General features: G+C 38.5%; 1 protein-coding gene across 1 annotated transcript in view; it reads left to right on the top strand.

Annotated features, from left to right (window-relative positions):
* Window positions 1–14038, top strand: part of SLC2A13 (solute carrier family 2 member 13) — a 147678-nt gene that overhangs the window by 27601 nt on the left and 106039 nt on the right. Inside the window, exons 2-3 of the mRNA XM_083859838.1 lie at window positions 1319–1478; window positions 4955–5163. Of these exons, the coding sequence (XP_083715964.1) occupies window positions 1319–1478; window positions 4955–5163 (369 nt within the window). The remainder of the gene's footprint in view (window positions 1–1318; window positions 1479–4954; window positions 5164–14038) is intronic.

Below are 14038 nucleotides of genomic sequence, written 5' to 3'. Positions count from 1 at the left end.
CAGTTTGACTTATGTGTGCTTACTTGGACCACAGCAACTCTTTCTTTCAAGACTATAGTTATATCTATCATTTTATTTAATTTCAGTGTACATGCAATGTGAATTGAAGAAAGTAATTCTTTGTATCATTACATCAAACCTTGACATTCCAATACAGCTGCTAGCAACCATTTGCTTTGGGTATGCTTCTAGAGTTTGTTAGTTGTATTTTCATTGCTTTCATCCTTTGAAAGTTAGAAATTAAATTTGTCCAGCTTGTTCTATTTAAGTGTGTGCATATTTTGCCTTGAATAGAGTTAATTTTGTAAACACAAAGTCCTAAGCTTAAATCTAAAATATAGCCTGTACTGGCTACTATGAAGGATAGTAACTCTACTGCAGCTGAAACCAGCACATTCTCCACCCCTTATTCCATCTAGATGCAGTGCATTCTTATTACCCATGAACCCCCTTCATATTTTTTGATATAAACACAGATATCATTCTCACAGTCTATAAACCACCCCTGTGAAATGTTTGTAAAGTGTCTATAAATGTCCACCAAGTTCCTTTAGTCCATGACTTTGGGCTCCATCTGTTAGGGTGGTCACTCAGGGCAGGAGAGTTGGTGTTTTCTGGAAAGTTACTGGGCACCAAAGCCAGCTCAGTTCGGGTCACCACTTGTCATGTCCAGCCTTAGTTAGCAACTCAGCTTTGTGTAGCTGCTTGTTCACTCCCTGCTGGTAGGGGGAGGGAGAGAATTGGAAAGGTAAAAGTGAGAAAACTTGTGGGTTGGAATAAAGATAGTTTGATAGGTATAGCAAAAGCCACACACATGAGCAAAGCAAAACAAGGAATTCATTCACCACTTCCCACGGGCAAGCAGGTGTTGAGCCATTTGGAGGAGAGCAGGGCTTCATCATGTGTTACAGCTGTTGGGGAAGATAGACTCCACAATTCTGAATGTCCCCCCTTTCCTCCTTTTCCCCTAGCTCTATGTGTTGAGCATGATGCCATGTAGTCTGGAATATCCCTTGGATCAGTTGGGGTCAGCTGTCGTGGCTGTGTCCCCTCTCCATTACTTGTGTGCCTGTGCCCCCAGCCTCACTGGTGGGGTGGGGTGAGAGGCAGAACAGGCCTTGACTCTGTGTATGGAATAAAGAAAACATCCCTCAATAGTTAACACTGTTTCCAGTACAAATACAAAGCATACCCCTATACTAGCTACTATGAAGAAAATGAACTCTGTCTCAGCCAACCCCAAAATAGTATTTTATGATGAAAAAGCGATGTAGTATTTCTTTCAATTTTATAACTGTAACTGAATTTGTTCTTGTAGGTGTAGCGTCTATGACTGTGCCAGTGTACATCGCAGAAGTGGCTCCACCACACTTACGAGGCAGATTAGTCACCATTAACACTCTCTTCATCACTGGAGGGCAGTTTTTCGCAAGTGTTGTCGATGGAATCTTCAGCTACCTCGCCAAGGATGGATGGAGGTTTGTGAGCCTTCCTTGCTAAAAGCAAGCTGCTGTAGTCCTGATTTGGTTGACAGCTATTGCAATTCTTGTTGGTAAAACACAATTTACATAGAAAGTGGTAAATCTGTATACTAAAATGGAACTTCAGTAAATAAAGCTTGCTGAAATAGATCCATACGGCTTTTGCTTAAGCTTAATTTTCACAGTATGTGCAGGTTTTTTGACTTTACTAAACTTTAAAGTGGAAGAGTAATAAATATGCATCACAAGTGTGAGTGATTGTCATGATGTTTATGAAGGTAGTTTGCCTTTTGGATTTAGCATAATTACTGATTTGCTGATTTTTCAAAATGCAAATATCCAGTAAGTAATATGCTGTATGTGCAAGATGGAGGTGAACTTTGAGTAGTCTAAATCTGGGCAGTGGTAATTATCAGAATTGAAGGATGTTGTAGCATAAATTTATAGTTAAAAGCTTATGTTATAAAAGAATAAAAATCTATTTTCTGGGCAGCACAAACCTGGTTCTCTTAACCTCTTCTATATCACATGTTTCACTTGTGTGACCCATTTTAGTGATCCATTGTTATTCCTGGTTTGCAGCTTTCTCCTATAGTTGTAGTCTTGCTCTTTGAAGTGCGACGCGGTGTGCTGAGTAGCGAAGAGCAATTGTTTCTGCAGCCTGCTAGCCCATGCTGGGTGACTTTTGCAGTAATGCTGTTTTATGTATGTGTCAAGTACTACTCTGCTGGATTGAGTGAAATCAAACTTTCTTTGAAGAAACAGGCTACCACCTCAGTGATGAGGTGTCCAAGTATTTCAGCTGCAATGCTGGAGCTGTTGAGGATGGTGTACTGTCCTCAGCTAGTTTATTGCAACCTGAGGCTGAGCAGGGAAGAGTATAGATGGTCTGTCACCTGAAAGGAGTGGCCAGCAAACGTGTGGAGAGAAATCACAAATGTTTACTCCTGAGTCATAACATATAAAAAGGAACATTACAGCAATTATTATATCTCTTACTGATTGAATGGCTAAGCACTGGAGTGCTGAAACAAACAATAACGAACTTTAATTTTTCTTGTCTCTGCTTGTTCTTGGAAATGCTGGATATTAAATTAAAATAAACCAAAGAAAACAAATATTTAACATGACCCTTATGTCAGGTTAGCTTTATAAACCCTGCTAACGCCATCTTAATAGCATTGCAGCAGTATGACAGAGAAGGAGAAATGTTACAGCAGACTTATTAAATTTCATGCTGGATTTTTTCAGGTCTGCTAGACATCTGGCTTCAAACGCAGAGTCTTGTAATCTGTATAGGAAAGAACTATATTGGATTTCTGAAAGCTGGCTCACTGCATGAAATGTCTAAAATTGCCTGCTTTTACTCTAAATTGATTATATCAAAAAGGCTTGCTCTGAAAATGACACCAGCTCTAGAACTTGTGATGGAAGTTCTTTCTCAACTAAATATTTTCTTTCTGGCCTGCTCCTTTTACTCAACTTTGACCAGAATTTTGCAGACTGGAAACTGACTTTAGTGAGGAAGCACTATCTGTACATTTCTTTCTTGTCTTGCTTGTGATAAACAATCCAATAGAGTCCAACTGGTATAAATCAGGCTTTCACTAGCCTTGATTGATTTTGCCTCCTAAGATGATTGCAGGCACCCAACTGCTTAGATCTGGAGGCTCTGTTGCATTTAAGTGACTGAAGGGCTTTGGAGGAGCAGAAATTTAAGTAATAGGAGTCAGAAGGACTAAATCTGCTTACTGAGATGCATTAAAACATACTTTTGCATGCACTTTGACAGGATACAGCAGTTGTTTTTAATATCTGTGAGTTTGCTTTACTCTTCATTTGAAATAGAAAAGGCTTTCTAAATATCACTCCAATAAAGAATCTACAATTTGATGAGCTTCAATGGTCTATGTGTTTTGTATACAGCTACCAAAATGCTTGTGGAGAAGGAAAAGCTTAGGAATAAATGAGGCCATTAATGAAAGAGTGCTAGTGAATGAGGAATGAGAACATTAGTGAATTAGTGACACTGTTAGATACGTTGACTGAAGACTGCTCAGCTAATAAGCCTTCCACAGGCTTTGTGGTTTGAATTTTTTTTCTTTCTTTAACTAATGCTTTTCTTTTTTAACTAATGGTGAGCTGTAGAATTTTTAAAGTGTTACCAAAAACAAAAAACAAAAACCAAAAAACAACAAAAACAAACAAACAAACAAAAACAAAACAAAAAAACAACAACAAAAAAACCCACAAAAACAAAAAAAAACAAAAACAAAAAAAACAAAACAAAACAAAAAAAACCACACACACAAAAAAAACCCCAACTGCTCACTGAGGTCTTTCTACAGCAAGTTTTGCTTGTATGACCTTTGGAAATTTTGGCTGGTTGTAAGAAGAACTTGGGAGCTCAGCTGGGCATGGGAAGACTGGTCTACATTCACATTGTCCTGGCATGGTTATCCTCTTTGCATTGCCTTTTGGGTATTCTTTTTACCATTCTCCAGTTTTCTGCCTGTTGTACCGCCCATGTTTTTCTTTGTTAAATCCACAAATGCCTCTAAAAAAGTATTTTTCCATTTTTACTTAAAATGCATTTGGACTTGACAAGTACATTTGGTTCATACATTGCCCTAACATAAGGTTTTCAATAATGGTTTTTCTCTCCTTCCTACTTAATTAGCAATCTCATGCATGCTTTATAAAAAGATCCAGGTGAGAAGCTGCAGAAACACCTGTGAAAGCATGCATCCTGGGATATGAGGAGATTAGCAAATCTTCTTAATCTCCTGACTGATGTCAAGGTGTGAATTTGTTTATGAGTAGAGGCTACCTCAGTATTCAGAGAGACTGGTTTCTGGGGGTGTTTTAATGATTATATCCACTGATGTGAAACCTGTGATAACTGCAATAATGTACAGGTGACACCAGCACTGTTAAAAGTCTTTAATGAAAGTGAAAAGTATCTGTGTGAAGTGTAAATGGGAAAAGGTCAGATTTAAAAAGCAGAACAAAATTATACGTTCTTCTGCAATTCTTTTTATCCTTTTATTATTTTATTGAAGAAATGTGAAATCTCATTTCTGTTGCCAACAGTACCTGGTTTGCTCCATGCATTTGCTTTCTCTTTCTGTTCATTATTGTCACTGATATTCCAAACTAGTGGACTATTTCAGGGTTTTTATTTAGTCTAACTTAGTGTCCTCAAGACCAGTGGCACTATAGTCAGTGGTGGCAGAGCAGTCAACATGTCCCTGAGATTTCCTGGAAATGAAGGAAAGGGTCATGTTTTCTAAAATACCTGCAGAGTGTGATTCTTGCCCCCTTAACTTACAGTGAGACAGAACACGAGGAGTGGGAGATTTCATCTGTAAATACAGTTTGAGCAGCTGTAACTGAATCATAGTTACATAAAAATATAGTGTGTTTTTATAGGCAAATAGTAGATATTTATCTATTTTCTTACATATTTCCAGGTACATGCTGGGCCTGTCGGCTGTACCAGCAGTTATACAGTTTCTTGGATTCCTGTTTCTCCCCGAAAGTCCCCGCTGGCTCATTCAGAAAGGGCAGACCCAGAGAGCACGGAGAATTCTGTCTCAAATGCGTGGCAACCAGGCAATTGATGAAGAGTACGACAGTATCAGAAACAACATTGAAGAAGAGGAAAAAGAAGTTGGAGCAGGTATGCTGAGTGCTTGTTGGCCACTCTGTCTATCAATGAGGAGATAAAAATCAGAAGAAATGTTGAAGTAGCCCGTGGGAACTTGATGCTTTATCTTGTCTGTTTCGCTCTTTGAAGTATTTAATGTACTGGTAGCTTCAAAAATGAAGATATTTCTACAGTCCTGCACTTTCAAATTAGGTTTTGATTTCTTAAGTGAGGGAAGAGTAAAGCTGTGTAGGATTCTAAGTTTATACCACCTGTGCTTATGTGAGACTTGATTTCAGAAAATTGATCAGTTTAAGAATGCACATCTCCAAGAGATGAAATACATAAAATAAAGTTTGGTTTCTTTTTTCAGTGGAAAAGGCAAAACAGACATGAGAGAGGTCAGAAGGCATTTTACATGCCTCAATTATCCTGAGGCCCTTCCCAGCAAACTGCATTCTAGACAGGAAGCCTTTGGAAAGATGTACAAAATGAGGGCTGTGATACAGAGATTTTTTTTTCTGTCAAAGCAACTTCTGAAAGTCCTTTTGATCTGTCCTCGAGAGAATAAGGCACCTAAATAAAATCCTTTTTTCACTGTTTTGAATCTTTATGCTGTATATGCTCAAAACTTTGTGTTCATGTGTGTACTTATAAAACAAGATTACCGATTGATTGACTTTCTGTACTCTGCATATTTTTTTCTTTGATTTCTGCCGGAAGTATTGACCTGGGAATGTCAAGTAAGGCTCTTAAGTAAGAATTGTCCTTGATAGGAAAATACTATAACTTCTCAGAGCTGGTAGAAAGAAAAATGGATGTACCTTTACATCTGTGTAAATTGAGATTCAGCATCTAATAATACCTATTTTCACTGCCTTATTGAGTTTGATCTTGAAGCTTAAAATAAATAATTATGCATCTGGAAAAAGTTATTTTATGTGTAGTTGAAGGATTTTCAAAATATTCATCACTAGTGTGAGGCAGGGCTGGGGTTTTTTCCTCACATTATGTTTTTGAGGCTTTGGATACCTTTTTTTTCACAGTTCTTTGGGGCTGGGAAATGAAGTTCATTAAAGCTAATTTGTTAAAAAGATGAAGTGGGTATTCATAGAGCAGCTTAGGCTTAAGAGTCCTCTGCTTAGGGTCCTCATTCTAATTAGGGATTGGGCTATTCATTTCTGTGGAAAACCACTTAATGTCTAATTCTAAAGTTTAACACTTTATAGAAATGAGAGGAACATGCATTTGCTCTACTCAGTCCCTTGTTTTCCATCACTGGGCTATAGGGTATATGACCTTGCTTGTCATTCTTAAATCTTTTGTCAGGATGCATTTTGACAATTGTGAATCAAGTGTGGTGTTGTGGGTGCAGTAGGACTGACTCCATTGTTAAATCAGTCCTTTATATATTTGTAACTTGGACTGGACACTAATTGTGTCAACAATCAACAAGATTGTTGTCAGGAATATGCAGGTCTCTTGGTTTCCTCCACACATTTCCCTGAAAACTTAATATGTTCCTGGAGTTTAGTTAAATCAATCACCTTCCTAGGAGAAAGCTTGCTTACAGGCAATCAGTGTTTTGCCCTCAGGTAATCTACAGCTTCAGAGTTGTTACCCAAGGGCAATATAAAAATGAGAGTAGTTAAAAGTACACACTTTCCCATTTGTTATAAATGCTTAGCAGATTGGTATTGGACAGCTGTGGTCACTTTTGATTTTGATTATAATTGTAGTTCATCTCATTTAACTCAAAATCTTCATTGTTATAAAGAGGTAGTTGTATGTCAGCATTAAGACATACATTGCTTTTGTTAGCTTTCTGTGACTTACAGCTGGTGTTAAATTGTAATTGCTTTCATTTCTTGAGGAATTGTCTGGATCCCCAGTATTGAATTTTGCTTGTGTAGTGCAAAAGCAACTTTCTGTTCGTGGTTTCACTGGCAGGTTTTCAAGTATCGACAATTAAACGTGTGCATCTGCAAAGACTTTTATTTTGCTATGGTGTATTAGTTGTGGGGGGTGTTTTTTGTTTGGATTTTTTAAATCTATATTAGTGTAAAACTTTTTAATTAATTTCTCGTATTTGTGGCAGACAGTGTTTTAAAATGCTAGTTAATAGCAATGACAGATGACTGTAATTCCTATCAGACATTTTGAACCTCATTCCAGTTCCACAAAAAACTTCAATAGACCTGAACTGACAGTCCGTGTACATGCCATTCAAGGAAAGATGACTTTGCAGATTGAAAATTATCTGGCTTACTTTTAGGTAAAAATGCCTTTTCCTTTCCTGTCTTTTTCTTTCTTGGTGAAGGACAGATGTTCTTTTTCATTGACTGGTACACAAACGTCTTTGCAGTTCCTTAGGGCATCACTTTCTAAGTGAAACTAAGGCTGTGTTTGACTCCTCTGCAAGGGAGTAACACAATGTAGCCATAACACGTTCTCTAATCCCACACTTAAGAACTGTAATGCCTTTTGTAACTGTTTCATCAACTGTTCTCATCACAGTGGAATGAATCATAGGGAAATTTCATCTGTATTGTGTAAGCTACTTTAAAGTTTGGTTTAAATATGTATCATAAAACTAGAGAACTTAATTGCATTTTTCAGATGGTCATCAGGCAGCTTCTGTCTTCACAATGCCTTCAGCAACAAACTTCTTCAGAAGTCTTCTATAGAGTTATGGGATACCTGTTCAATGAATGAGTCACATTTCTGTGTCCTTTCCAATATATTCAGTCAAATCAGTGCTGCTGATACTGCTAAGCAGCTTATATTTTAGCATTTTGAGATTGGCATCAGGAAATTAATGTATCTTTTTGACAAATACTTTCCTCCTGACTGGTTATGCAAATGAAATTTTTTTTCTGGCAGTCATGGATACTGCTTTTGCTGTTGTGTACTTGCAGTGTGACTTCTGGTGCTGTAACCTTGCATTTTGAGAAGTGGAGGGAAGGGCATTGCATTCTGCAGTAATATTGCAAGACAAGTCAAATCTTGGTCATCATCTAATCATCATCTGTTGACCTCAGCTCTCAGATATTGTAGTGCAAAAACAGGCTGTTGATAAGAGAATTGGAATGAGGAAAATTTTAGAAAAAAGAGTGTTCCCCAAGAGTTAAGGAAAGAATAGTTTATAGATGCAGAGTGGCCTTCTCCCTCAAATATGCTGTGGATCTCACGGATTCCCCTGTGCTTGGCTTAGGTTCTGATGTCTCATGGAGAGAAAAGGGAGAGGATGATCAGAAGGGGTTTGCAGTTGAGAGAAAGATCAGAGACATTGCTGGGAGAGCATTATGGCACAACTCTTCCTAGCAAAACAAGTTGGACTCAAACTGCTGCTGAATCGTAGTTTTTAGTACTGTTAAGGCAGAGGTTCTGTAGTGCACCTTAGTTAAAAATAGGCAATCAAGTCATAGCAATGAAGGTAAACACTGGGGCTTAATTACAGAATCAAAGAATCATGGAATGGTTAGGGCTGAAAAGGACCTTAAAGATTATCTAATTCTAATCCCCCTGCCAAGGGCAGGAAGCCTACTCAGAGCCTCATCCAGCTTGGTCTTGAACACCTTCAGGGATGGGAAATCCAAAACCTCTCTGGGCAGCCTGATCCAGTGCCTGAACACCCTCACAGAAAGGATTTTCCTCTTCATATCTGATCTAAATGTACACTCCTTCATCTTAGGGCCATTCCCCCCATCCTGTACCTACATGGCCTTTTAAAAAATCCCTCTCTAGCCTTCTTGTAAGCTCCTCTACCTGGAAGGCTGCTCTAAGCGCTCTCCAGAGCTTTCTCTTCTCCAGGCTGCACGGCCCCAGTTCTCTTAGTATGTGTTTGTAGGAGAGGTGAACCAATGGTGTGGTAAACTTATTCTGTGGATTCATTCCAGATCCACATCTGTCTTGTGTTGGGAGCTGGCTGCAGTACTCTGGGGGGGGCGGGTCTCATGAGAGCAGAGTAGAGGGGAAGAATCACCTCCTTTGACCTGCTGGTCACACCTCTTCGATGCAGCCCAAGATGTGGTTGGCTATCTGGGCTGCTGGCACACACTGTTGGTTCATGTCCAGCTTTTTGTCCACCAGCACCCTCAAGTCCTTCTCCCCAGGGCTGCTTTCAATCCATTCTCCACCTTGTCTTTGTGCTTGAGATTGCTGTGACCCTGCTGCAGCACCTTGCACTTGGCCTTGTTGAACTTCATGAGGTTCTCACACACCCATCTGTCAAGCCTGTCAGGATCCCTCTGGATGATATCCCCTTCCTCCAGCATGTCAGCTGCACCACACAGCTTAGTGTTGTTGGCAAACTTCCTGAGGGTTTACTTGATCCCACTGTCCCTGTCGCTGTCAAAGCTGTTAGCATACTCACTCCTGAGGATTGTCATTCATCACTTCTCCACTTGGACATTGAGCTGTTGATCACAAGTCTTTCAGTGTGACCATCCAGCCAATATTTTATCCACTGAGTGGTCCATCCATCAAATCCAAGTCTCTCCAGGTTTAGATAAGGGTATCATGCAGGACAATGTCAAATGCTTTACACAAGTCTGAGTGGATGATATTTGCTGCCCTTACCATATCCACTACTGCTGCAACCCCATTGTAGAAGGCCACCAGATTTGTCAGGCTGTGGGTGTAGATGAAGTAGCTTGTGCTCCTAAGCAAATGGAAGTGTGGGTTTTTTAATGTTAGCTCTAGAGCAAGCACTTGGGAGTGAACTTAATGTGGTGGTTTGTGCATAAAAATAAAGCTGTCTAGCAGACCTTTTGTAAAAGTTTTACTGTCTACCAGTATAGTAGTCACTTCTGACTGGAAAGAAATCCTTATAGCATCCAGTTGAGACATTTTAAATAGACTGTTAATTTTCCATATGCAGGACAGTACTAAAACGTTCAATGCAAATTGGAGAAAAGTATCAGTTTGTACTGTCTTTCTGGGTGAAAAGTGTCTGCAAACTGCATGGCTTTTCCTCACATCCCCTGCATGTAGCTGTACTCAGCTGTAATGTGCCAGGTTGCATGGATGGTATTTCACACAAAATCAGAAGTGAGGTACTAACTTAGCATCTTGATAGAATGAATGTCATTTGCATTAAGACTAGACATTTATTTTTGTGTAGACGAAGGATGTGTAACTGTGAATTGTAATTAGGAGAGCTGTGTAATCTCCCCCAGTCTTATTTATCCCACATTTCTCTAACCTGTGAATTACAGTTGAGATTCTTGACCTTATCTGCTCTGCATGTGGACCTTTGCCTTTTGTTATCTGTTGTTATCCCTGTATGTGTATCAGCTTCTGATCATGAAGGTGTCTTCTGTGCACATGTTACGCTTACTGATTTTGCCACGTAAAACTGCTGGGGCTCAGAGGTAAATGGAACCATGCTGCTTCTGTGAAATTCAGTGAGACATTTATGATGATCATTACATTGTAATATTGTTTAGCCTTCCATTCTGTGTCTGTACCAGAATGTTATGTAAGGGGCACTGCTTCTAGATTAGACATTTTCCTGTGTTTTCATTATTTTGATGCACTTTTGTAATAGAGCTTTTTTTGTGACACCAAGAAAGGTGCCACTCTTTCAGTCTTGTAGGCTTGACTCAACCTTTTTTGCTGTATTCCCTATTTCAGCAGTGAGTCAGTCCCCTTTCTAACATTTTGTATTTCCCTTTTGGAGATAAATGTGTTATGACAGAAAGGTAAAACCACTTTATTGCTGTTAGGTTTCAGCTTGTAATTTTATCAATTTAACTGAGAGGTAAAATATGACATTATTAGGCAGGAGATCTGGACCCTCAGTCTTTTCTGATTCCAATATTTCTATTTCTTGCATCTTTTCTTAAGTAATGTTTTAACTCGTTAGTATTCCTGGCTGTGGCTTTGGCTGGAACCATTTGATATTTGGCTGAAACCATTTGATCTTTCTAGGGAAATACTTAGAACCTTGCAGTGTTCTCATTCTTATTCATAATTCTCCTCTTGCTTCTGGAGTCTTTTTTATCCCAAGGCCATTGCCCGGCATGCTTGATGTTGAAAAAGAGATAGTCATGCTTATTATTGGACATCAGCTGAAATCTTATTTAATGAAATCTGGTAATACTGTGATGCTCTGGTAGGACTGTGCAGATCTCTGAATAATTCCACTTCTAGGCACTAACATCTTTATTTGAAGTTAATTCTTCTTTTATGATAATCAGTGGCTTTTGTTACCTGTAACCATGAAATTAGATGAAAGACTTTGGGGCAAGAGGAAACAAAGGGTTTGGGTTAAGGATTTGTTGAAAAGTCCCCACATACAGTATGGGTGGTAGTCATGTGAGCCTGAAATTCTTGCTTCTGGCAAACCAAATGCCAGGGCCAGTTCCAAGTGGGTTTTGGCTTTAGGTTTTGTGGGACACTTGGCTGATACAAGAGGTACCTGGACGAAATGTCTTGGTTTCATTCTTGTACGTTAACCATTTTGTATATAGAAATATTACTTTTTTCCCTTAAGAACAAAAATTCTTTCTGTATATGTCTCCACTGGAATTTGTTTGGAGGTGAACCCATTAAAAAAAGCACTCCTGGATAATTAAAATTCGTACAATGCAGGCAAATAGAACATGGAGACATTTGGTCTTGAGAAAGTATACTAACTATATTTAGCTTGCATTCAGGTAACAAGCTTCTACACAGCTTGGCAAGGAATATCGAAAGCATGAATTACTGTATGAAACAATAAAGAGATATATGATTTTTGCTTCCCTTTCATCCTTAAAATCTTTCAAACAGCTAAGTTATTCTTGCAAATATGAATTTGAGACATGTAATTTATAAAAAACATTGTTGTTTTTTGCCTTGTACAAAAATGTGACTGCTATATTTAAAAATAATAGGTTGTTTCTGGTATCTTAGAGCTCTGATTATACTTGAAGAATCCTGCTGTTGGCATGTTTACCTGGCAGGGTGTTTCAAGTTAGCCTTGCTTCAGTGGCTTACAACTAAAACCAATCCCTTAATCTTTCACCTTGGTATTTGATGTACTGGCATAAAGTGAGTGTTTATCTGGAAATGATGGTTAATGGCCGGTCTGAGAATCACAGATCAGTTGTGTGTTTTGAAACAAGCTCTGCTTTACCTGAATTCCAGAGAGATTTCATGTATGGTAGTCCTAAAGGGCAGGAAAATTAAAACTTGGTAAAACTTCCTCTAGGTTTAGGGAAGCACTGAAAGGCAGTGAAACACTTTGGGGTTTAGTTTTGTTTCTTTGCCCCACTTTAGATCCACTATAAAATTTCTGGAAGTACAGTTAGCTTTTTATTAGCAGTGTTAATAAGCGTTTTATTAGGTCACAGCCTCAGAAGCCTACAAAAAATTCAAGCTACAAGTCTGGGAAATAAAATTAAAAAAACTTTATCTCTTATCAGTTCAACAATAGATTTGAGCATAATGAATTTGTTTTAAGCCAAATGACATTATTCACAGATTGAACCTGAATTTGCTGATGTTTGTATAGTTCAGAACTGCTGCTCTTCTAAGCTTGATTGTGGGACTGGATGTCTGGAAACAGTATTGGAATGCATCACTGACCATTCATCTGCTCCCCATGCTTTGTTTATGAACAGGTATCTGTTCAGTGAAAAAATAGGTTTCAGAGTGAAAAAATGTTGGAAGAATAAGACTACTAATTAACATCCTTTTATTAGACATGGTGGTTCTTCTAAGTCAAAAGATTTAGATGTCTAAAGAAGATGCTGTGAATAAGGATAGCATGTCCAAGGGAACAGGAATTTGTAATATGTGCTACAAAAACAAACAAATTCCTATGCTTACTCCCCCTTTGACAATTTAAAATGGGATAGTTTAGTTTTCTTTCCTAATATGAGCAGCCAAAATTAGAAATTCTTGTCTGGTGCTCAAGTATTATAATTATCTCTGTTTCACGTTTATTGTCTGTTAGGGATAGCTACAGAAATTTAAATGTATAGAAAAGTATCTATTTCTTTTAATACAAAACTTACTTGTTTTTGGACTTAAACAAGTTATTTCAACTGACTTGACCTAGACCAGTTCTAGAAGCTAATGCCTTCCGGCCCAAATTTCCATGTCTTCTCAGAGCTCAGTTCAGTGCTGGAAAGTGGTAAGCTAGACACATTTATTGGATTTTCTAGAAGTAGTGCTTAGTTGTATAACTTGGCCTGTTATCAAGTCTTCTATATAATAGCATAAACTTGAAGCAATGTTTGTTACATTTACATAGTGCCTTCTCAGTCAGGGAAAAACCCCAAAAATAGTGTGGTGTGTAATGAGATTTTGGGAAAGCTGGACAAAATATTTCTGCAAAATTGAACTTGGGCTTGGGGGGAGTATTCTTGGTCAACAAAAGGAAAAGTGGATGTGCATAACTTGAGTAACAGTAAAAAGAAACAGAAAAAAATTTAAAAGAGTCTGTCAGTGTGCTGGAGGGCAGTTTGGGTGTGAACTGGGGTGCCAGCAGTGTGGCAGCTTGGTTGTGTTAGAAATGGGAAACAATGGGTTTGAATTCCCTGCGTACTCTTGTAAGAGAGGTGGGCACACACCACACACTGCCTTCACAGCACATTTGTGTTTTGGACTTGTTTTTTTCTGGCATAGTTACACTTATGTACTTGTTTCTCATCTGAAATTGTAGACCTACTTTTTCTATTTATGTATATCTTTCTTAAGGAGTAATGAAATTATAGTGCCTCTAGAGCTGCTAATGGTATTCAGGAGCTCAGTTAATTAGAAAAGGAGGGAGAAAAAAGGCCTGGTTCTTCATCATTTCTCTGCTGAATCCAGCATCTGCGCTGAATACACAATTCTAAGTCGGATGCTCCTGCTTGAGCCTCCTGTTTACATGCAACAGGGATTCAGACAAAATGTACAGTGTTCTGTGAAAATG

This window comes from Zosterops lateralis, assembly GCF_965231275.1.
Source record: "Zosterops lateralis genome assembly, chromosome: 4".
Classification (NCBI taxonomy): Eukaryota; Metazoa; Chordata; class Aves; order Passeriformes; family Zosteropidae; genus Zosterops; species Zosterops lateralis.
This window is presented reverse-complemented; position numbering and strand designations above follow the sequence as displayed.